General features: G+C 50.2%; 1 protein-coding gene across 1 annotated transcript in view; it reads left to right on the top strand.

Moving 5' to 3' along the window:
* The first annotated feature begins 13,863 nt into the window (after positions 1 to 13,863).
* LOC137541363 (uncharacterized) overlaps positions 13,864 to 24,271 on the top strand; it is a 47,409-nt gene continuing 37,001 nt past the window's right edge. The window contains exons 1-2 of the mRNA XM_068262631.1: positions 13,864 to 14,099; positions 17,705 to 17,750. Of these exons, the coding sequence (XP_068118732.1) occupies positions 14,046 to 14,099; positions 17,705 to 17,750 (100 nt within the window). The 5' untranslated portion in view covers positions 13,864 to 14,045. The remainder of the gene's footprint in view (positions 14,100 to 17,704; positions 17,751 to 24,271) is intronic.

The following is a 24,271-nucleotide window of genomic DNA, read 5'->3' as shown; positions in this document are numbered from 1 at the left end:
TATAGCACTGACATCTTCTGTAGCACATTACAGAGTACATAGTCATGTCACTGACTGTCCTCAGAGGAGATCACAATCTAATCCTACCATAGTTATAGTAATATCCTACCATAAAAGTGATGCTCATAAGACTTCGGGTGGTTTTAATTACTACTTTATGCACTTTCTATTCAACCGTAATCACATTTTTGGATGGAATCACATTTTCAATTCCAATTCAATTACGAGTTGAAATAAGATGTTGTGTTCGAAATATATACAGTGTATACAGTGGGATGCGAACGTTTGGGCAACCTTGTTAACCCATTCAGGTTCTGTCATTTTGACGTGAGAAATGTTCACCTCCCATTCATTAGCCTATAACTTTATCCAGGGGCGTAGCAATGGGGGGTGCAGAGGTAGCGACCGCATCGGGGCCCTTGGGCCAGAGGGGCCCCGGAGGGCCCTCCCTCAACTACAGTATTAGCTCTCTATTGGTCCTGTGCTGGTAATAATCACTTCTATAGATACTTTGAATAGTAGTAATCATTAACACACTGTTCCCCATCCCCTTCTTGCACCTCTGACACTGTAGTTGCCATTGGCAGGGATTGCTATGTATAGAGTGCTTGGGGGTAATCAGTAACAAGCTGCTCCCCATCCCCTTCTTGCTCCTCTGACACTGTAGTTGCCATTGGCAGGGATTGCTATGTATAGAGTGCTTGGGGGTAATCAGTAACAAGCTGTTCCCCATCCCCTTCTTGCTCCTCTGACACTGTAGTTGCCATTGGCAGGGATTGCTGTGTATAGAATGCTTGGGGGTAATCAGTAACAAGCTGCTCCCCATCCCCTTCTTGCACCTCTGACACTGTAGTTGCCATTGGCAGGGATTGCTATGTATAGAGTGCTTGGGGGTAATCAGTAACAAGCTGCTCCCCAGTGGCGGACATACGGCCGTGCAGGCCGTGCCGCCGCACGAGGGCCCCTGAAGTTCCGCTGCTTCAGGGGCCCATTAAGTATTGCAGGGTTTTTTTTTTTAATTTTACCTTTTATTTTAACCTGGGGGGCCCCGACTCCTGTCCTCCCCCCTCACATCGCCCCCCCCCCTCACATCGGCCCCCCCCCTCCCCCTCATGCGATGCGGCGGGAGAGCAGAAAATCCAGGAAGTCTCCGCCGGGGCTGCAGCAGACACTAGAGGCTGCTGCCGCTTGGTCTCCCGTGTCTCCAACTTTGTACACTGCTCGCTACTTCCTGGTTTAGTAGCGAGCAGTGTACAAAGTTGGAGACACGGGAGACCAAGCGGCAGCAGCCTCTAGTGTCTGCTGCAGCCCCGGCGGAGACTTCCTGGATTTTCTACTCTCCCGCCCGCCGCCGCGCATACCGGGAGGGGGGCCCCGAGGTGAGTGAGGGAGGATAGGAGTCGGGCCCCCCACCCGGATAGCTACACACCCATCCACCCGGCTACCTTACCCACCCGGCTAACTACCCACCCGGATACCCACACACTCACCCGGCTACCTACCCACCCGGATACCCACACACCCACCCGGCTACCTAACCACCCACCCAGCTACCTAACCACCCACCCAGCTACCTACCCGGCTACCTAACCACCCTGCCGGCTACCTACCCACCCGGCTACCTACCCACCCGGATACCCACACACCCACCCGGCTACCTACCCGGCTACCTAACCACCCACCCGGCTACCTACCCGGCTACCTAACCACCCTGCCGGCTACCTACCCACCCACCCACCCGGCTACCTACCCGGCTACCTAACCACCCTGCCGGCTACCTACCCACCCACCCGGCTACCTACCCACCCGGCTACCTAACCACCCACCCGGCTACCTACCCACCCGGCTACCTACCCGGCTACCTAACCACCCACCCGACTACCTACCCACCCGGCTACCCACCCACCCGGCTACCTAACCACCCACACATCTACGCACTCACCCGGCTACCTACCCACCCGGCTACCTAACCACCCACCCGTCTACCCACCCGGCTACCTACCCACCCAGCTACCTAACCACCCTGCCGGCTACCTACCCACCCACCCGGATACCTACCCACCCACCCGGCTACCTACCCACCCAGCTACCTACCCGGCTACCTAACCACCCACCCGGCTACCCACCCGGCTACCTAACCACCCACACATCTACCCACCCACCCGGCTACCTAACCACCCACCCGGCTACCTACCCACCCGGCTACCTAACCACCCACCCGTCTACCTACCCACCCAGCTACCTAACCACCCTGCCGGCTACCTACCTACCCACCCGGCTACCTACCTACCCACCCGGCTACCTACCCACCCGGCTACCTACCCACCCGGCTACCTACCCACCTGGCTACCCACCCACCCGGCTACCCAACCACTCACCCGGCTACCTAACCACCCACCCGGCTACCTACCCGGCTACCTAACCACCCACCCGGCTACCTACACACCCACCCGGCTACCTACCCACCCACCAGGCTACCTACCTACCTACCCACCCGGCTACCTACCAACCCACCAGGCTACCTACCTAAAGACCCACCAGGCTACCTACCCACCCACCCAGCTACCTAACCACCCACCTACCCACCCACCAGGCTACCTACCCACCAGGCTACCCACCCACCCGGCTACCCAGCCACCCACCAGGCTACTTACCCACCCGGCTAAGGGCTGCCTACCTACCTACCCACCAGGCTACCTATCCACCCAACCACCCATGGGAGCTGCGCGCTGGATGGAGGCTGGGACAGGAGGTCTGCTGCTGCAGGTGAGTAAATGGTTTTTTTTATTATTTATTTTAGCAGGTGTATGTTCTGGGCAGGTCTGCCACATGATTGCGTGTATGTTCTGGGCAGGTCTGCCACATGATTGCATGTATGTTCTGGGCAAATTTGCTACATGATTGCATGTGTTTTCTGGGCAAATCTGCCGACATGATTGCACGTATTTTCTGGGCATATCTGCCGACATGATTGCACGTATTTTCTGGGCATATCTGCCGACATGATTGCGCGTATTTTCTGGGCATATCTGCCGACATGATTGCACGTATTTTCTGGGCATATCTGCCGACATGATTGCACGTATTTTCTGGGCATATCTGCCGACATGATTGCACGTATTTTCTGGGCATATCTGCCGACATGATTGCACGTATTTTCTGGGCATATCTGCCGACATGATTGCACGTATTTTCTGGGCATATCTGCCGACATGATTGCACGTATTTTCTGGGCATATCTGCCGACATGATTGCACGTATTTTCTGGGCATATCTGCTCACATTATGTGTATTTTCATGAGAAAACCTGCACAATTATGTGAATTTTCTGGGGAAAGGGTCACCAAAACCTGGGCCCACTGTCTTTGCGTTGCACTTTTCAAGGGAACCTGAGGTGAGAATAATATTGAGGCTGCCATATTTCTCTCCTTTTAAGCAATACCAGTTGCCTGGTTGCCGTTCTGGTCCTCTGCCTCTTATTCTTTCAACCATAGACCCTGAACAAGCATGCAGCAGGTCAGGGGTTTCTGACAATATTGTCAGAACTGAGAAGATTAAGCTGCATGCTTGTTGCTGGTGTAATTCAGTTTATTACTGCAGCCAAATAGATCAGCAGGGCCGCCAGGCAACTAGTATTGTTTAAAAGGAAATAAATATGGCAGCCTCCATATCACTCTCACCCCGGGATCACTTTAAATTACAGTTAGCTCCGCCCTTATCCGGTCATTGCCACGCCCATTTTTTGCCGCGGCGCTATGCGCCGCAGGTTCTATCCACACCCATTTTTTGCTGCGGCGTGCTTCGCGCGTCGTAGGTTATAGCCACGCCCATTTTTTGCCGCGGCGCGCTACGCGCGCCGCAGGTCAGGGGGGCCCACAATTGATATTTTGCACAGGGGCCCACTGCTGCCTGTGTCCGCCACTGCTGCTCCCCATCCCCTTCTTGCTCCTCTGACACTGTAGTTGCCATTGGCAGGGATTGCTATGTATAGAGTGCTTCGGGGTAATCAGTAACAAGCTGCTCCCCATCCTCTTCTTGCACCTCTGACACTGTAGTTGCCATTGGCAGGGATTGCTATGTATAGAGTGCTTGGGGGGTAATCAGTAACAAGCTGCTCCCCATCCCCTTCTTGCACCTCTGACACTGTAGTTGCCATTGGCAGGGATTGCTATGTATAGAGTGCTTGGGGGGTAATCAGTAACAAGCTGCTCCCCATCCCCTTCTTGCACCCCTGACACTGTAGTTGCCATTGGCAGGGATTGCTATGTATAGAGTGCTTGTAGGTAATCAGTAACAAGCTGTTCCCCATCCTCTTCTTGCACCTCTGACACTGTAGTTGCCATTGGCAGGGATTGCTATGTATAGAGTGCTTGGGGGGTAATCAGTAACAAGCTGCTCCCCATCCCCTTCTTGCACCTCTGACACTGTAGTTGCCATTGGCAGGGATTGCTATGTATAGAGTGCTTGGGGGTAATCAGTAACAAGCTGTTCCCCATCCCCTTCTTGCACCTCTGACACTGTAGTTGCCATTGGCAGGGATTGCTATGTATAGAGTGCTTGGGGGTAATCAGTAACAAGCTGCTCCCCATCCCCTTCTTGCTCCTCTGACACTGTAGTTGCCATTGGCAGGGATTGCTATGTATAGAGTGCTTGTAGGTAATCAGTAACAAGCTGCTCCCCATCCCCTTCTTGCACCTCTGACACTGTAGTTGCCATTGGCAGGGATTGCTATGTATAGAGTGCTTGGGGGTAATCAGTAACAAGCTGCTCCCCATCCCCTTCTTGCTCCTCTGACACTGTAGTTGCCATTGGCAGGGATTGCTATGTATAGAGTGCTTGGGGGTAATCAGTAACAAGCTGCTCCCCATCCCCTTCTTGCACCTCTGACACTGTAGTTGCCATTGGCAGGGATTGTTATGTATAGAGTGCTTGGGGGTAATCAGTAACAAGCTGCTCCCCATCCCCTTCTTGCACCTCTGACACTGTAGCTGCCATTGGCAGGGATTGCTATGTATAGAGTGCTTCGGGGTAATCAGTAACAAGCTGCTCCCCATCCCCTTCTTGTACCTCTGACACTGTAGTTGCCATTGGCAGGGATTGCTATGTATAGAGTGCTTGGGGGTAATCAGTAACAAGCTGCTCCCCATCCCCTTCTTGCACCTCTGACACTGTAGTTGCCATTGGCAGGGATTGTTATGTATAGAGTGCTTGGGGGTAATCAGTAACAAGCTGTTCCCCATCCCCTTCTTGCACCTCTGACACTGTAGCTGCCATTGGCAGGGATTGCTATGTATAGAGTGCTTGGGGGTAATCAGTAACAAGCTGCTCCCCATCCCCTTCTTGTACCTCTGACACTGTAGTTGCCATTGGCAGGGATTGCTATGTATAGAGTGCTTGGGGGGTAATCAGTAACAAGCTGTTCCCCATCCCCTTCTTGCACCTCTGACACTGTAGTTGCCATTGGCAGGGATTGCTATGTATAGAGGGCTTGGGGGTAATCAGTAACAAGCTGTTCCCCATCCCCTTCTTGCACCTCTGACACTGTAGTTGCCATTGGCAGGTTTTGGTGCGACATATCAATTGTTATGTATAGAGTGCTTGGGGGGCCCCATTGTAAAACATGCATCGGGGCCCACAGCTCCTTAGCTACGCCACTGACTTTATCACTACTTATCACAATGCACTGATCTATATCTTATTTTTTCCGCCACCAATTAGTCTTTCTTGGGGGGGTACATTTTGCTAAGAGCCACTTTACTGTAAATGCATTTTAACAGGAAGAATAAGAAAAAAAATAGAAAAATTCATTATTTCTCAGTTTTCAGCCATTATAGTTTTAAAATAATACATGCCTCCATAATTAAAACTCGCGTATTGTATTTGTCCATATGTCCCGGTTAGTACACCGTTAAAATTATGTCCCTATCACAATGTATGGCGACAATATTTTATTTGGAAATAAAGGTGCATTTTTTCCATTTTGCATCTATAACTATTTACAAGTTTAAAATAAAAAAAATAGAAATATTTCATCTTTACATTGATATTTAAAAAGTTTAGACCCTTAGGTAAATATTTACATGTTTTTTTTTTTTTTATTGTAATGGTTTTTTTTTTATACTAAACATTTTATTTCGGTACTTTTGGGAGGGTGGGAGGTAAACAATAGATTTATAATGTAAATGTGTGTTAATTCTGTTTTTTTTTTTTTCAGGTGTAGTATTACTTTGTGTCCACAAGATGGCGGCCATGAGTTTGTTTACATGACGTCACTCTAAGCGTAGCACGCTCTTAGAGTGACGCATCAGGAAGAAGACGGCCAGAAAAAGCTCAGTTTCCGAGAGAAGCTGTCGCTTTTTCAGTGGGGGAGAGGAATCAATGATCGGGCTCCGTAGCCCGATACATTGATTCCTTGGCTACCGAATCCGCGGCCGGGAGTGCGCGTGCACGCGCACGATTGGCCGCGGGGGCGCGCGGTAGCGCGCATGGTTCCTGGACGTAGAAACTACGTCCAGGAACCAAAATAGGTTAATCACCATGATTTTCCTGTATAAATCGTTGGTTGTTACGATAAAAAATGTCAGTTAAAAATATCAAATAGACACACACAGTGATATTTCAGAAGTGGAATGAAGCTTATTGGATTCACAAAAAGTTTGCAAAAAAATGTTTAAACAAACGTAGGCAGGTGCGTAAATGTGGGCACCACAAAAAAGAAATGAAATCAATATTTAGTATATTCTCCATTTGCAGAAATTACAGCCTCTAAACACTTCCTGTAGGTTCCAATGAGAGTCTGGATTCTGGTTGAAGGTATTTTGGACCATTCCTCTTTACAAAACATCTCTAGTTTATTCAGGTTTGATGGCTTTTGAGCATGGACAGCTCTCTAACTCACACCACAGATTTTCAATTATATTCAGGTCTGGGGAATGCGATGGCCATTTCAGAACGTTGTACTTGTTCCTCTGCATGAATGCCTTAGTGTATTTTGAGCAGTGTTTAGGGTCGTTGTCTTGTTGAAAGATTAGACCCCGGTACAGCTTCAGCTTTGTCACTGATTCCTGGACATTGGTCTCCAGAATCTGCTGATACTGAGTGGAATCCATGCGTCCCTCAACTTTGACAAGATTCCCAGTCCCTGCACTGGCCACACAGTCCCACAGCATCATAGAACCACCACCATATTTTATTGTAATTAGCAGGTGTTTTTCTTGGTTCTTTTTCCTCCATGCATAATGTCCCTTGTTATGTCCAAATAACTCAATTTTAGTTTCATCAGTCCACAGCACCTTATTCCAAAATTAAGCTGGCTTGTCCAAATGTGCTTTAGCATACCTCAAGCGGCTATGTTTGTGCTGTGGGCGGAGAAAATGCTTCCTCTGCATCACTCTAGCATACAGCATCTCCTTGTGTAAAGTGCACTGAATGGTTGAACGATGCACAGTGACTCCATCTGCAGCAAGATGATGTTGTTGGTCTTTGGTGCTGGTCTATGTGTTGATTCTGACTGTTCTCACCATTCGTCGTTTCTGTCTATCCGAGATTTTTCTTGGTCTGCCACTTAACTTGAACTTAGCCTGTGGTCTTCCATTTCCTCAATATGTTCCTAACTGTGGAAACAGACAGCTGAAGTCTCTGAGACAGCTCTCTGTATCCTTCCCCTAAACCATAATGTGAACAATCTTTGTCTTCAGGTCATTTGAGAGTTGTTTTGAGACCCCCATGTTGCTACTCTTCAGAGAAAATTAAAAGTGGAGGGAAACTTACAATTGGCCCCCTAAAATCCTGTTGCTCATAATTGGATTCACCTTTGTACGTAGGTCAGGGGTCACTGAGCATACCAAGCCAGTTTGAGTTCCAATAATTAGTTGTAAAGGACCCCATGTTGCTTGAAGTGTATTTACCTGTTTAAAAACACTGATTACCAATTAATAGCTGCATTTAAAGTGTTGATTTAACTTCTCAAAAATTAAAAGTTATATAAAAATACATTTTTTGTTTGAGTGTCATGGCCAGCGAGCCTGTCTTATATAGGGAAGGGGGGGGGGGGGGGGGGGCTCCAGGGCTTAGTGTAGCCTGAATGGCTACAATGTGCCTGCTGACTGTGATGTGATGACCCTCATAGTGCATTGTGGGGCAAATCAAACTTCCGCAAAAGTTCGCCTGCTCCAGGCGAACGCGAACCACCAAAGTTTGCCTGGAACTGTTTGCCAGCGAACCGTTCGCTACATCTCTACCGCACCTATCGCGCCCACCCACGCCAAAATCTTCTGAAAAGTCAGGGGTCGTTTTATACGCTGGGTTTCACTGATGCCGGGTGATATGCCTTATCCTGGTACCGCCTCTCAGATCTCGCTGCTGAGGACTGCAGTGAAGCGGCGCAGGCGCACATGTGCGAGATCTGAGAGGCAGAGTAGGAGGTAAAAAGGATACAAGGGTCGGCCAGGCGGGTGAAAGAGGTGTGTTTTATGGGCACAGCGCAATCTATTCTTCCATACCGCTCTAATAAACAGGGAGAGTTGACCAATCCAACCAGTCAATCGCCTATGTACTGTTATATACTGCCTACCACATACAGTACAGCACCAGTATCTGTTCATACATAGCACCAGTATACTATTTTTTTTTTTAATTTGTTGTGCGTTGGAAGGGGGGTAGTCTTATACGGCGAGTATATCCCAAACTCTATATTTTAACTGGAAAAGTTGGGGGGTCGTCTTATACGCTGGAATATACGGCATGTTTATTAAAATAGATAGGTAATATAATCTCGTACCCACCCTGTTTTAAAAGAACAGGCAAATGTTTGTGATTGCATGGGGGCAGCCATCTTTTTGGTTGAAAGGAGGTGACAGGGAGCATGAGACACAGTTCCAACTGTCCGGTGTCCTGATCACCCCTCCCAGCTGCGCACGCTAGGCTTCAAAACTCAAAAATTCTTCAAATTTAAAAAAGAAAACAAAAAAAACATTTGTGCCAAAACAGCAGAACAAGAACAACATCAGAACTCCCATCACGCTTTGCACAGCATCAGGGGAAATGTGCCCGGGCAGTTTCCTTCTGTGCAGCTAAAAATGAGGCTTGGGTAAGAAAAACAAAGTTCTGATGCTGTGAAACTGTTAAAGAAGCACCAAGCCTTAGCCTTTTCAGTGCTGCTGAGTAGATTTTTAAAATCCGCTTTCCGCCTTTGCCAAATACCGATTCCGCTTTCCGCGACCAATTTCCGCATTCCAATGCGAAATTTCCGCCGGAAATTGCGGAAATTCCACCCGACTTTAACAGCGATTTTCTCAAAAACTATAAGGTCTTTTTGAAAACCTTTTTTGCATCTTGTTCAGAAGATTCTGTTTAATAAACCCTGAAAATTTGGTGTTTCTAGGACTTACGGGGGCTTTGCTATTAACCGCTAAAGTCAGTGGATTTTTACTGTAATGTAAATGCAGAAAATAGGCAGATTCAGATTTTCTGCATTTTACATTACAGTAAAAATCCGCCGACTTTAGCGGTTAATAGCAAAGCCCCCGTAAGTCCTAAAAACACCAAATTTTCAGGGTTTATTAAACTAAATCTTCTGAACAAGATGCAAAAAAAAGTTTTCAAAAAGGCCTTACAGTTTTTGAGAAAATCGATGTTAAAGTTGGGCAGAATTTCCACGATTTCCGGCGGAAATCCGCCTAACGCACTTGTATTACCGATTTCCGCATCCCTACTGCTGAGTAGTTTTTAGTCTGGACGTTCACTTTAAGACCTCTTTCATAGTGCGACATTAAAGTCGCACGTTAGAAAATGTTTTAACGTGGACTAACGCACAGCAATACAAAGTCTGTGCGACATTCACAGGGCACACATTGCGTTGTGTGTAACGTGTAGCAATATTTAGAAAGTGCTGCATGCTGTGCGTTTAGCAATACATTTGCTGCATTATGTGTGTTGCACATGCTCAGTAATGTTTTTTTTTTTTTTAAAATGTAACGCATGCTCCACTTTCGTTCCATCAGTATGCAACGAAAACGGCGCACCAAGAGACACATAACGCAGTGCAAAATAACGTCCAATTTCATAACCTACATGCGCTGCGTTAGTGGCACGTTGTGCAACTTTAACGTCGCATCAAATGCAACATCCCACTGGGAAAATACATATGTCAGCCTCCATATCACTTCAGGTGTCCTTTAAGTGTAAGAAATGTAAACCGCTGATGACGAGGTCTTTATCCCCGGGACATATTTGGTTATATAATTCTTACAAGTATGGAAAGAATAGATACATGATAGGCGTGCCGCGTTCTCACCATGATGTAAGATCAGCCGTGCGTTTATCCAACGCCAAGCGTACTCATTACATGATTGCACAAACGCCTCTAATCAGGATGCCGGTCGCTGGGCACCAGACACACCCCTTTCTGTGGACATTCAATAAGACTTTAAACTGGCTGTGCAGGGAATCTGCTGCCGGGATTCAGAATAGAGTGATGTCATAGTTTGTAATCTAATGGTGCTAAAAATCATTTTTAATTTGTATCTGCAGCCAGCTTCAATGTGCCAAATGAGTCAAAAAATGATACCTTGCAACCATGGCAACAGTGCAGTGTTTGTATGGGGTGGATTGGCAGCCAGCAGCTTCAATGTGCCAAATGATGATACCTTGCAACCATGGCAACAGTGCAGTGTTTGTATGGGGTGGATTGGCAGCCAGCAGCTTCAATGTGCCAAATGATGATACCTTGCAACCATGGCAACAGTGCAGTGTTTGTATGGGGTGGATTGGCAGCCAGCAGCTGCAATGTGCCAAATGATGATGCCTTGCAACCATGGCAACAGTGCAGTGTTTGTATGGGGTGGATTGGCAGCCAGCAGCTTCAATGTGCCAAATGATGATGCCTTGCAACCATGGCAACAGTGCAGTGTTTGTATGGGGTGGATTGGCAGTCAGCTTCTCCGAGCCAAAAGAGTCACAAGATGATGCCTTGCTGCAACCATGGTAACAGTGCAGTGTTTGTATGGGGTGGATTGGCAGTCAGCTTCTCCGAACCAAAAGAGTCACAAGATGATGCCTTGCTGCAACCATGGTAACAGTGCAGTGTTTGAATGGGGTAGATTGGCCCCCCAAAACACTAATTCTTCTGCCGGTGTGATAAACTGATTCAGAGGTCACACTTGGGGGATTTGCAGGTGATTTTACGCAATGTGAAATCGCACAGAAAACCGCAAATCATGTATTCCTATGGGAACAGGAATTTCAACTGCGAAGCATTACGATTTTCTGTATTTTACTGCCAACGTTCAGCATGTGGTGCCTCACTGACAATAACTAGCTACTATAAGGCCTCGTTCACACTATATGCGCTGTCTTGCGCTTTTCATCAGCGCGCATAGTATGCGATCAGCAAGAACATCAAAATCGCATAGCGAGCACTTCTGACGTTCAGAATATGCGCACTGCATAGCAGTGTGATTTGCTATCACACTGCTGCATGTATTTTTGGTATAGCGCATATCTGATCCCATTCACCATAATGATAATAATGCGGAAATGCTGAAAACGGCTCACTTTACCGACCACACAGCAAAATCTGTATTCATAAAGGCTTTTTCCGCATGAGACGCTGACATTCCGGAGCAGAGCAATAAATCACCGCCTTGCGCGGCGATTCTAGGCAGAAATGTAACCAAATGTCCATTCATAAAAATTAGAGCAAGCGGTATGCAAACAGGAAATACCACTTCCTCTGATGTAGCGATAAGCGTGCGGAGTACATGTAAGTCAATGGGATAGACCTCCCAAGCAGCAGCAGAGAGAGCAGCGCACTGAGGAACTCGGCCAGCTCCTGTGTTTCTGCAAGCCTACCGACAGCTTACCACCTGCCTACAGCGGGAAATCTCCGCTCTGCTATCGCAACTAGCAACATTTTATGAATGACCACCCAGAAGGCTGAAATACCGAGCGCGGAGTTTCCACGCACTGATTTACTTCACCGAACACATTTTTATGAATCGAGGCATGTATCTAATAGGGAAATCGCATGCAATTTTGGCATGAGTTTTTCCCTGCGATTTCGCATGCGATTTCGCATAGGAGGTGATGTTAATTTACACAGGCAGTGACATGGTTAAAATCGCCCACCTACTACCCTATGCGAAATCGCATGCAAAATCGCGGGAAAAACGCATGCAAAATCGCACCCGCATGCAATTTCGTCTGCGGTGATTTCCCGGCGATTCCGCACAAGTGGAAATGCAGCCTCAGGCCTAGTGCACACTGAGCGGTTTTGGTCGCGTTTTTAGGAACGCTTGCGGCTGAGAAAACGCTTGTGTAATGTATTTCAATGGGCTGGTGCACACCGGAGCGGGTCGGTTTTAGCTGAAACGCATACTCCCGGGGTGAGGCATTTTTTGGATTGCGGAGGCGTTTCTGCCTCCAATGTAAAGTATAGGAAAAACGCAAAACGCTTCATAAAATGCCAGATCAGAGCGGTTTTCCAGGCGTTTTTGTTACAGAAGTTGTTCAGTAACAGCTTTACTGTAACAATATCTGTAATCTGCTACACAAAAACGCAAAACGCTCCATAATAATAGGAAAATACGCTTCAAAAACCGATAGCATTTTGCGGATCTGCTAGCGGTTTTTGGTGTGCACCAGGCCTAAGAGCAGATTGTGTAGCTAAACCCTCTTACTACATGGAGGTGGTAACACTGGTCATTGATTGGTCAATCATAACTGAAAGTGTATACCTGGCTTTTGGCTAGGTTCACAGTGGTCAGTTGCAATACGAAAACATAATAATGAGTGTGAACAGCAATGGAGGCTGGTGCGTTTGCTTTTTGTGGTTTTTTTCCACGCAGATGCATTTTTTAAGCATTTTGCGTGCGTTCAATTGCGTTTGCGGTTTGCTAATACATAATAATAATGTGTTTTATATTTACATATATGCAAATCAATAGGAAGACAACAGGAAGCGGAAATACATCAGAGATCTTTAATCAAAACCGCAATGCATATGCGTCACTATAGACTTTCATTATTGGCAGCCAGTCTGCATATTATGCAACACTACCAGCGTCTGCAGAACGCTTACTGTAAATCGCAGGTGCAACGCTGGTCCTTCTGGTCCTCCTCGTATACTTTACATTGGAGGCAGAAACGCCTCCGCAATCCAAAATCTGCAGCAGCCCGGGAGTATGCGTTTCTGCAAAACTCCTCCCGCTCTGGTGTGCACTAGCCCATTGAAATACATTGCCCAAGCGTATCCGCAGCCGCAAGCGGATCGCAAAATGCTGCCAAACCGCTCTGGTGTGCACTAGGCCTAAGAGGGATTTGGATGTTTCTTTTTAAAACCGTACCAGTTGCCTGGCTGTCCTGCTGATCTCTTTGGCTGCAGTAGTGTCTGAATCACACACCTGAAACAAGCATGCAGCTAATCCAGTCTGACTTCAGTCAGAGCACCTGATCTGCTGCATGCTTGTTCAGGGGCTGTGGCTGAAAGTATTAGAGACACAGGATCAGCAGGAGAGTCAGGCAACTGGTATTATTTTAAAAGGTAAAATCCATAGCCTTCGGTTTTCCACTTTCCTATACTTTACATTGAGGCAGAAACGGCTCAGAAATCTAAAAAATGCTGCAGCCCCCGAGTTTGCGTTTGTGGGAAAAATGAGCCGCTCTGGTGTGCACCATCCCATTCACTTTCATTAGCCAAGCGGTTTCCCCCCTGCAAGCGTTTAAAAAAAACGCTCTGGTGTGCACCAGCCCTGTGATCTGTATATTTGCCCTGATATTTGCTCATCACTGCTGCCCAGGTGCACTCTGGGAAATGTGTCAGATGTGTATTGCACTTGTTTCCCTTGCTGACCCCTCACTCAGACTCAGGGAGGCCGAACAGCTAGTTATGGGAATCAGGAAGGAACTGGTTTGACCTCTCTGTGTGTCACACCCTCGTCACGTCACTTTGTGCAGTCTTGTGATCTGCTTATCTATTGTCCTGTGATTCTCGGCGTCCCTCTATCTGATCCGTGGTATTATCCGGTCCCCGGGCCCTGCGTGGAAGCATGCCCCTCTGCTGCTGCTGCTGCTGCTGCTGTGAGGAGGGCACTGAGGAGGAGGTAGGAGCACACAGCCGTGTTTGGGAGATGTTGGGAGTGCTGCAAACCTGCTGAGTGCTGAACAGGAAAGGAGCAGAGCCAGAGATTCTAGGAAGTGACACAACTGTAAACAGTCTACAGAGGAGCTTGCCACTTTCAACACTACAAAACTTAAAGGGCAACTGAAGTAAGAGGTATACGGAGCGGAGGCTGCCATATTTATTTCCTTTTAATTAATACCAGTTGCCTGGCAGCCCTGCTGGTCTATTTCTCTGCAGTAGTATCTGAATAACACCAGAAACAAGCATGCAGCTAGTCTTGTCAGATCTGACTTTAAAGTCTGAAACACCTGATCTGCTGCATGCTTGTTCAGGGGCTATGGCTAATAGTATTAGAGCCATAGGATCCGCAGGGCTGCCAGCCAACTGGTATTGCTTAAAAGGAAATAAATATGGCAGCCTCCGTATACCTCTCTCTTCAGTTCCCCTTTAAAGGGAACCTGAAGTGAGAGTGACATGGAGGCTGCCTTATGTATTTTCTGTTAAACAATACCAGTTGCCTGGCAGCCTTGTTGATTTATTTGGTTGCAGTAGTGTCTGAATCACACACCTGAAACAAGCATGCAGCTAATCTTGTCAGTTCTGACAATTATGTCAGAAACACCCGATCTGCTGCATGCTTGTTCAGGGGCTATGCCTGAAAGCATCAGAGGCAAAAGATCCGCAGGATAGCCAGGCAACTAATATTGCTTAAAAAGAAATGCATTTGGCAGCCTCCACATAGCTCTCACTACAGTTCTTGTTATAGCACACTTAAAGCGAAAGGGATATGGAGGATGCCATATTTATTTCCTGTTAAAGGGGAACTGAAGAGAGAGGTATATGGAGACTGCCATGTTTATTTCCTTTTAAGCAATACCAGTTGCCTGGCAGTCCTGCTGATCCTCTGCCTCTAATACTATTAGCCATAGCCCCTGAACAAGCATGCAGCAGATCAGGTGTTTCAGACTTTAAAGTCAGATCTGACAAGACTAGCTGCATGCTTGTTTCTAGTGTTATTCAGATACTACTGCAGAGACATAGACCAGCAGGGCTGCCAGGCAACTGGTATTGATTAAAAGGAAATAAATATGGCAGCCTCCGTATACCTCTTACTTCAGTTCCCCTTTAACTGAGAGGGATATGGATGTTTCCTTTTAAACAATACCAGGTGCTTGGCAGTCCTGCTGCTTTTTGAATGCAGTAGTATTTTGATCACACACCTGAAACAAGCATGCAGCTAATCCAGTCTGACTTCAGTCAGAGCACCTGATCTGCTGCATGCTTGTTCGGGGGCTGTGGCTAAAAGTATTAGAGACACAGGATCAGCAGGAGAGTCAGGCAACTGGCATTATTTTAAAGGGAAAAAGCCATAGCCTTCTCAGTTTAGGTTCCCTTTCAGTCAGAGCACCTGATCTGCTGCATGCATGTTCTGGGCTAGCCTCCATATACCTATTGCTTCAGGTTCCCTATAAGTCATACATCTTATCTTCATGCTTGTTCAGGGTTAGTGGCAGAGGATAAGCAGGACAGCCAGGTAATGTGCATAGTGGTGCCCGTAATGGGTCAATTAAGATTTCACAACATTTCATGTAATGTTTCAGGTTATGTATTACGTAATTGCTATTACGTAACGTACAGCTTACTACATTCTGTAGTGAATCCTAATGATGCAATCACGCATAATTTGCATTCAATGTGTAAACATTTGTGCGTATATTCACCAGTGTGCTACACATGTGCGGCTGTTCGTTTACATATTCAATGCAAAAAAATACGTTTGTATGCGAAAAAAAATTGCCTCAGCCAGTATACTGCACGCGCATGGCTATCATTTAAATAATCAATGCAAAAAATCCATTTATACATGTAAAAACATTTGCGTCCGATATTACGCAAAAATTGCACAGGCGTAATTACGGTTAGCAATTATTTCTGTGCAGAATCTGCAAATTTCGCAATGCGATGCGCAATTGCGAATTACGATGCCTAGTTATGCACAGGCGCAATTTCTGCCCACCACTACATGTGCATTGTTTAATAGGAAATAAATATGGCCGCCTTCATATAACGAATGCTTTAGGTTCCCTGTAAGTCAAACATCTTATCTGCATGCTTGTTCAGGGTCTGTGGCTAACTGTATAAGAGGCAGAGAATCAGCAGGATAGCCAGGCAATCTGCATTGTTTACAAGAGAAAAAACATACAGCATTGGATTGCTGAATGTGCTGATTGTACAGAGTTTTGAACGTCTCATGCACTGTGTCTATGCTCTACAATAATTTGTTTTGTACTCTGTACAGCGCTACGGAAGATGTTGGCGCTATATAAATAATAATGATAATAATATGGCAGCCTTCATAACACTCTCAGTTCAGATGTGCTTTAATCTTAGACACACCTGACTTAAAGGATACCCGAAGTGACATGATGAGATAGACATGTGTATGTACAGTGCCTAGCACACAAATAACTAGGCTGTGTTCCTTTTTTTCTTTCTCTGCCTGAAAGAGTTAAATATCAGGTATGTAAGTGGCTGACTCGTCCTGACTCAGACAGGAAGTGACTACAGTGTGACCCTCACTGATAAGAAATTCCAACTATAAAACACTTTCCTGTCAGTAAATAGCTTCCTGGAGGAAAGAGGATAAAAAAGGGGGTCAATAATTAACCACTTGAGGACCACAGTGCTAAACTCCCCTAAAGACCAGGCTATTTTTTTCAAAATAGGCCACTGCAGCTTTAAGGCCAAGCTGCAGGGCCGCACAACACAGCATACTAGTGATTTCCCCCCCCCCCCCCTCTTTCTCCCCACCAACAGAGCTTTCTGTTGGTGGGGTCTGATTTCCCCCCCCCCAGTTTATTTATTTTATTTTTTTTACAAATATTTATTGTATATTGGTTTTTTTTATACAGTTACGTTTTTTTGTTTTTTTTTCTCCCTCTGCCTCCCTCCCATCCCCCGCCAGCCAATCATAGCGATCGGCTGTAATAGGCTTCGGCCTATGAGAGCCGATTGCTCTCTTGTGCCCCAGGGGGACAGTCGTGTGACACAGATTACAGCGATGTACTAAGTAAAAAGACGGCGATTGCCGCTGGGAGACTGAAGGCGGAGCCTACCAAGCGGAGATGCGTGCGGGATCTCCTGCAATAGCTGGTCCCAGGACTTGATGCCAATTGACGTTAGGCAGTCCTGGAGCTGCCGCCGCGATCACGCCCATTGGTGTGACACAGTCTTTAGGTTGTTAATATATTTGAGCTCTGGCATACTTCAATGAAGGTGTCTTTAAGCAGAAACAATGAAACAGTAAAAACTCAAAAACTAAATTCAAATATAAAATAAAATAATATAAAATAAAACTGGGATATCTTAAAGTCATTTTTAGGAGAAGGAGGATGGATACAATTGATTTTCTCATCCGTTTATTTTCACCTCCGATGTCCTTTGAGGTTCCTCTAATCAGGGCTGCATCTACAACGTTATAGTGTTTACAAATAGGCTGGTACTGAACTGAATTTGGGTTGATAAGCTATTTTGATCAACATGAAATTTCACCAATGCTAAGGATGTTTTTTTTTCTTCCTTCAGACCACACCCCTGCCTGTCTCAGCCAAGCCCCCAAAACAAGCAAAAGGTATGTGTCTTAAAGAATGTCTCCACCCACACTCAATGGGCTTGATTCACAAAAGAGTGCTAACTGTTAGCACGGCCGTTTTGGCGCGAATTTTCGCATTGTGTGCGCTCGCGATTTTTCGCCCGAAACAATAACGATTTTGCGCGCAAACTCTATTTTTATTTGCGCAAAAACGAAATCGATTTCGCGCAAACATTCGCGGTTGCACGCAAAATCGTTATCGTTTCATCGTCTCTCTCTCTCTTTCTCTCTCTCTCTCTCTCTCTCTCTCTCGTAGAGTAGTGATCTGGAATGATTTGTCTGTGATCTGTCTGCACAGGAGCAGCTTGCTAGCAAGTAAGGATTAAAGCATGCCAACAAACTAGCCAAGTACATCTGTAGGTAACTTTTCTTCCATCATTTGTACAATCTGCTCTACTCAAAAGCCTCTGAGTTCTGTTTGTGATGTTTACATTTGGCTCCTATCATTGCTGAACTAGTTAGCCTCAATTTTATCACCTGAGTTAGGCGAAAAATATCTTACAAACTTCTATTATCATACAAACATTGATTTTGATCACCCAAATGAGCCCCACTAGCCAGCCATCACACCCTCATTGTGCCCCCCCCCCCCCATAGTTAAGCGTGGCCCCAGAGATATCTGTACATGCGGGCTGTGAGCTGCAGCGTGGCCCAAGAGATATCTGTACATGCGGGCTGTGAGCTGCAGCGTGGCCCCAGAGATCACTGTACATGCGGGCTGTGAGCTGCAGCGTGGCCCCAGAGATCACTGTGCATGCGGGCTGTGAGCTGCAGCGTGGCCCCAGAGATCACTGTGCATGCGGGCTGTGAGCTGCAGCGTGGCCCCAGAGATCACTGTGCATGCGGGCTGTGAGCTGCAGCGTGGCCCCAGAGATCACTGTGCATGCGGGCTGTGAGCTGCGGCGTGGCCCCAGAGATCACTGTACATGCGGGCTGTGAGCTGCAGCGTGGCCCCAGAGATCACTGTGCATGCGGGCTGTGAGCTGCAGCGTGGCCCCAGAGATCACTGTGCATGCGGGCTGTGAGCTGCAGCGTGGCCCCAGAGATCACTGTGCATGCGGGCTGTGAGCTGCGGCGTGGCCCCAGAGATCACTGTACATGCGGGCTGTGAGCTGCAGCGTGGCCCCAGAGATCACTGTGCATGCGGGCTGTGAGCTGCGGCGTGGCCCCAGAGATCACTGTACATGCGGGCTGTGAGCTGCAGCGTGGCCCCAGAGATCACTGTGCATGTGGGCTGTGAGCTGCAGCGTGGCCCCAGAGATCACTGTGCACCCGGGCTGTGAGCTGCAGCGTGGCCCCAGAGATCACTGTACATGCGGGCTGTGAGCTGCAGCGTGGCCCCAGAGATCACTGTGCACCCGGGCTGTGAGCTGCAGTGTGGCCCCAGAGATCACTGTGCATGCGGGCTGTGAGCTGCAGTGTGGCCCCAGAGATCACTGTGCACGCGGGCTGTGAGCTGCAGCGTGGCCCCAGAGATCACTGTGCAAGCGGGCTGTGAGCTGCAGCGTGGCCCCAGAGATCACTGTACACCCGGGCTGTGAGCTGCAGTGTGGCCCCAGAGATCACTGTACATGCGGGCTGTGAGCTGCAGTGTGGCCCCAGAGATCACTGTACATGCGGGCTGTGAGCTGCAGCATGGCCCCAGAGATCACTGTGCATGCGGGCTGTGAGCTGCGGCGTGGCCCCAGAGATCACTGTGCACCCGGGCTGTGAGCTGCAGTGTGGCCCCAGAGATCACTGTGCACCCGGGCTGTGAGCTGCAGTGTGGCCCCAGAGATCACTGTACATGCGGGCTGTGAGCTGCAGCGTGGCCCCAGAGATCACTGTACATGCGGGCTGTGAGCTGCAGCGTGGCCCCAGAGAACACTGTGCATGCGGGCTGTGAGCTGCGGCGTGGCCCCAGAGATCACTGTGCACACGGGCTGTGAGCTGCAGCGTGGCCCCAGAGATCACTGTACACACGGGCTGTGAGCTGCGGCGTGGCCCCAGAGATCACTGTGCACACGGGCTGTGAGCTGCAGCGTGGCCCCAGAGATCACTGTACACACGGGCTGTGAGCTGCAGTGTGGCCCCAGAGATCACTGTGCACCTGGGCTGTGAGCTGCGGCGTGGCCCCAGAGATCACTGTGCACACGGGCTGTGAGCTGCAGCGTGGCCCCAGAGATCACTGTACACACGGGCTGTGAGCTGCAGTGTGGCCCCAGAGATCACTGTGCACCTGGGCTGTGAGCTGCGGCGTGGCCCCAGAGATCACTGTGCACACGGGCTGTGAGCTGCAGCGTGGCCCCAGAGATCACTGTGCACACGGGCTGTGAGCTGCAGCGTGGCCCCAGAGATCACTGTGCACCCGGGCTGTGAGCTGCAGCGTGGCCCCAGAGATCACTGTGCACCTGGGCTGTGAGCTGCAGCGTGGCCCCAGAGATCACTGTGCAAGCGGGCTGTGAGCTGCAGCGTGGCCCCAGAGATCGCTGTGCACACGGGCTGTGAGCTGCAGCGTGGCCCCAGAGATCACTGTGCACGCGGGCTGTGAGCTGCAGCGTGGCCCCAGAGATCAGTGTGCACCCGGGCTGTGAGCTGCAGTGTGGCCCCAGAGATCACTGTGCACCTGGGCTGTGAGCTGCAGCGTGGCCCCAGAGATCACTGTGCACACGGGCTGTGAGCTGCAGCGTGGCCCCAGAGATCACTGTGCACCCGGGCTGTGAGCTGCAGCGTGGCCCCAGAGATCACTGTGCACCCGGGCTGTGAGCTGCAGCGTGGCCCCAGAGATCACTGTGCACCCGAGCTGTGAGCTGCAGCGTGGCCCCAGAGATCACTGTGCACCTGGGCTGTGAGCTGCAGCGTGGCCCCAGAGATCACTGTGCAAGCGGGCTGTGAGCTGCAGCGTGGCCCCAGAGATCGCTGTGCACACGGGCTGTGAGCTGCAGCGTGGCCCCAGAGATCACTGTGCACGCGGGCTGTGAGCTGCAGCGTGGCCCCAGAGATCAGTGTGCACCCGGGCTGTGAGCTGCAGTGTGGCCCCAGAGATCACTGTGCACCTGGGCTGTGAGCTGCAGCGTGGCCCCAGAGATCACTGTGCACACGGGCTGTGAGCTGCAGCGTGGCCCCAGAGATCACTGTACACCCGGGCTGTGAGCTGCAGCGTGGCCCCAGAGATCACTGTGCACCCGGGCTGTGAGCTGCAGCGTGGCCCCAGAGATCACTGTGCACCCGGGCTGTGAGCTGCAGCGTGGCCCCAGAGATCACTGTGCACCCGAGCTGTGAGCTGCAGCGTGGCCCCAGAGATCACTGTGCATGCGGGCTGTGAGCTGCAGCGTGGCCCCAGAGATATCTGTACATGCGGGCTGTGAGCTGCAGCGTGGCCCCAGAGATCAGTGTGCACCCGGGCTGTGAGCTGCAGCGTGGCCCCAGAGATATCTGTACACACCGGCTGTGAGCTGCAGCGTGGCCCCAGAGATCACTGTGCACCCGAGCTGTGAGCTGTGAGCTGCAGCGTGGCCCCAGAGATCACTGTACATGCGGGCTGTGAGCTGCAGCGTGGCCCCAGAGATCGCTGTGCACATGGGCTGTGAGCTGCAGCGTGGCCCCAGAGATCACTGTGCATGCGGGCTGTGAGCTGCAGCGTGGCCCCAGAGATCACTGTGCACATGGGCTGTGAGCTGCAGCGTGGCCCCAGAGATCACTGTACATGTGAGCTGCAGCGTGGCCCCAGAGATCACTGTACATGTGGGCTGTGAGCTGCAGCGTGGCCCCAGAGATCACTGTACATGTGGGCTGTGAGCTGCAGCGTGGCCCCAGAGATCACTGTACACGCGGGCTGTGAGCTGCAGCGTGGCCCCAGAGATCACTGTACATGCGGGCTGTGAGCTGCAGCGTGGCCCCAGAGATCACTGTACATGAGGGCTGTGAGCTGCAGCGTGGCCCCAGAGATCACTGTACATGCGGGCTGTGAGCTGCAGCGTGGCCCCAGAGATCATTGTGCACCCGGGCTGTGAGCTGCAGCGTGGCCCCAGAGATCACTGTACATGCGGGCTGTGAGCTGCAGCGTGGCCCCAGAGATCACTGTGCATGCGGGCTGTGAGCTGCGGCGTGGCCCCAGAGATCACTGTGCACACGGGCTGTGAGCTGCAGCGTGGCCCCAGAGATCACTGTGCACACGGGCTGTGAGCTGCAGCATGGCCCCAGAGATCACTGTGCACACGGGCTGTGAGCTGCAGCATGGCCCCAGAGATCACTGTGCACACGGGCTGTGAGCTGCAGCGTGGCCCCAGAGTAGAGTGACCAGACGTCCCGGATTGCCCGGGACACGTCCCGGATTCGGGGTCCGCTGTCCCAGGCTTAATGAGGTCCCGGGAAACGTCCCGCTTTCAGCAGCGGGACGTCCCGGCCTCGGGACTCTGGCCACTCTCTCCGCATGAACTGGCAGCGGCGTCTATAGACGCCGTGCCAGTTCATTGCCTGCAGCCCCGCTCCAGCCTCCTCTTCCGGTGTCTGCTCCGACACCGGCAGGCGAGCAGGGCTACGGCAAGATGGCTGCCGAAGCCCTGTACTGGAGACCTATTTGTGTCACTAGTACAGGGCTTCGGGCGCCATCTTGCCGTAGCCCTGTCAGCGCGGGAGAGAAGAGCAGGAGGAGGAAGACGGTCCCGGGACGGAGCAGCGCGCCAGAGGCCGGACACTTCTGCCAGGTGAGTAAATGCTTTCTTTTCCAGGTGAAATGTTTGCCCGCATTGTTTCTTTTCCAGGTGAAATGTTTGCCCGCATTGTTTCTTTTCCAGGTGAAATGTTTGCCCGCATTGTTTCTTTTCTGGTGAAATGTTTGCCCGCATTGTTTCTTTTCCAGGTGAAATGTTTGCCCGCATTGTTTCTTTTCTGGTGAAATGTTTGCCCGCATTGTTTCTTTTCCAGGTGAAATGTTTGCCCGCATTGTTTCTTTTCTGGCGAAATGTTTGCCCGCAGTGCGTTTCTTTTCTGGCGAAATGTTTGCCCGCATTGCGTTTCTTTTCTGGTGAAATGTTTGGCCGCAGTGCGTTTCTTTTCTGGTGAAATGTTTGGCCGCAGTGCGTTTCTTTTCTGGTGAAATGTTTGCCCGCAGTGCGTTTATTTTGTACTGACATGTTGCCCGCATTGCGTTTATTTTGTACTGACATGTTTGCCCGCATTGCATTTATTTTATACTGACATGTTGCCTATTGCGTTTATTTTCTGGTGTCCGGGGTAACTGTTACTGCATTTATTATTTAATGGTCATAGATGGCTATGTTTGCTGCTTTGTGGTTACGGTATACTATTAGCATCACACAGTTTTTGCACACCCATGATACAAAGTCTCGTTTGTCCACATCATGGCGTAAACACTGCTTTCTTATGCCTCGCTGTTACATCATTACGTTAGCTCCGCCCATACAATGTCATGGCCACGCCCATTTTTTCGGCGCGGCGCGCTGCGCGCTCCGCAGCCCCCTCCCCCAGTCTTCGCCGCTGCGTGCTCCTCACTCCTTCCCACTTTTCGCCGCTGCGCGCGCCGCCCCCCCCCCCCCACGCCCCCCCCCCCCCCTCCGTCCCAGGTTGGACCCACAAAAATATGGTCACTCTACCCCAGAGATCACTGTACATGTGGGCTGTGAGCTGCAGCGTGGCCCCAGAGATCACTGTACATGCGGGCTGTGAGCTGCAGCGTGGCCCCAGAGATCGCTGTGCACACGGGCTGTGAGCTGCAGCGTGGCCCCAGAGATCACTGTGCATGCGGGCTGTGAGCTGCGGCATGGCCCCAGAGATCACTGTACATGTGGGCTGTGAGTTGCAGCGTGGCCCCAGAGATCACTGTGCACACGGGCTGTGAGCTGCAGCGTGGCCCCAGAGATCACTGTGCACACGGGCTGTGAGCTGCAGCATGGCCCCAGAGATCACTGTGCACACGGGCTGTGAGCTGCAGCGTGGCCCCAGAGATCACTGTGCACACGGGCTGTGAGCTGCAGCGTGGCCCCAGAGATCACTGTGCACACGGGCTGTGAGCTGCAGCGTGGCCCCAGAGATCACTGTGCACACGGGCTGTGAGCTGCACCATTGCCCCAGAGATCACTGTGCACACGGGCTGTGAGCTGCAGCGTGGCCCCAGAGATCACTGTACACACCGGCTGTGAGCTGCAGCGTGGCCCCAGAGATTACTGTGCACCCGGGCTGTGAGCTGCAGCGTGGCCCCAGAGATCACTGTACATGCGGGCTGTGAGTTGCAGCGTGGCCCCAGAGATCACTGTACATGCGGACTGTGAGCTGCAGCGTGGCCCCAGAGATCACTGTGCACACGGGCTGTGAGCTGCAGGGTGGCCCCAGAGATCACTGTACATGCGGGCTGTGCGCTGCAGCGTGGCCCCAGAGATCACTGTACACACGGGCTGTGAGCTGCAGCGTGGCCCCAGAGATCACTGTGCATGCGGACTGTGAGCTGCAGCGTGGCCCCAGAGATCTCTGTGCACACGGGCTGTGAGCTGCAGCGTGGCCCC

Source organism: Hyperolius riggenbachi, chromosome 12 (genome assembly GCF_040937935.1).
Source record: "Hyperolius riggenbachi isolate aHypRig1 chromosome 12, aHypRig1.pri, whole genome shotgun sequence".
Taxonomy (NCBI): Eukaryota; Metazoa; Chordata; class Amphibia; order Anura; family Hyperoliidae; genus Hyperolius; species Hyperolius riggenbachi.
This window is presented reverse-complemented; position numbering and strand designations above follow the sequence as displayed.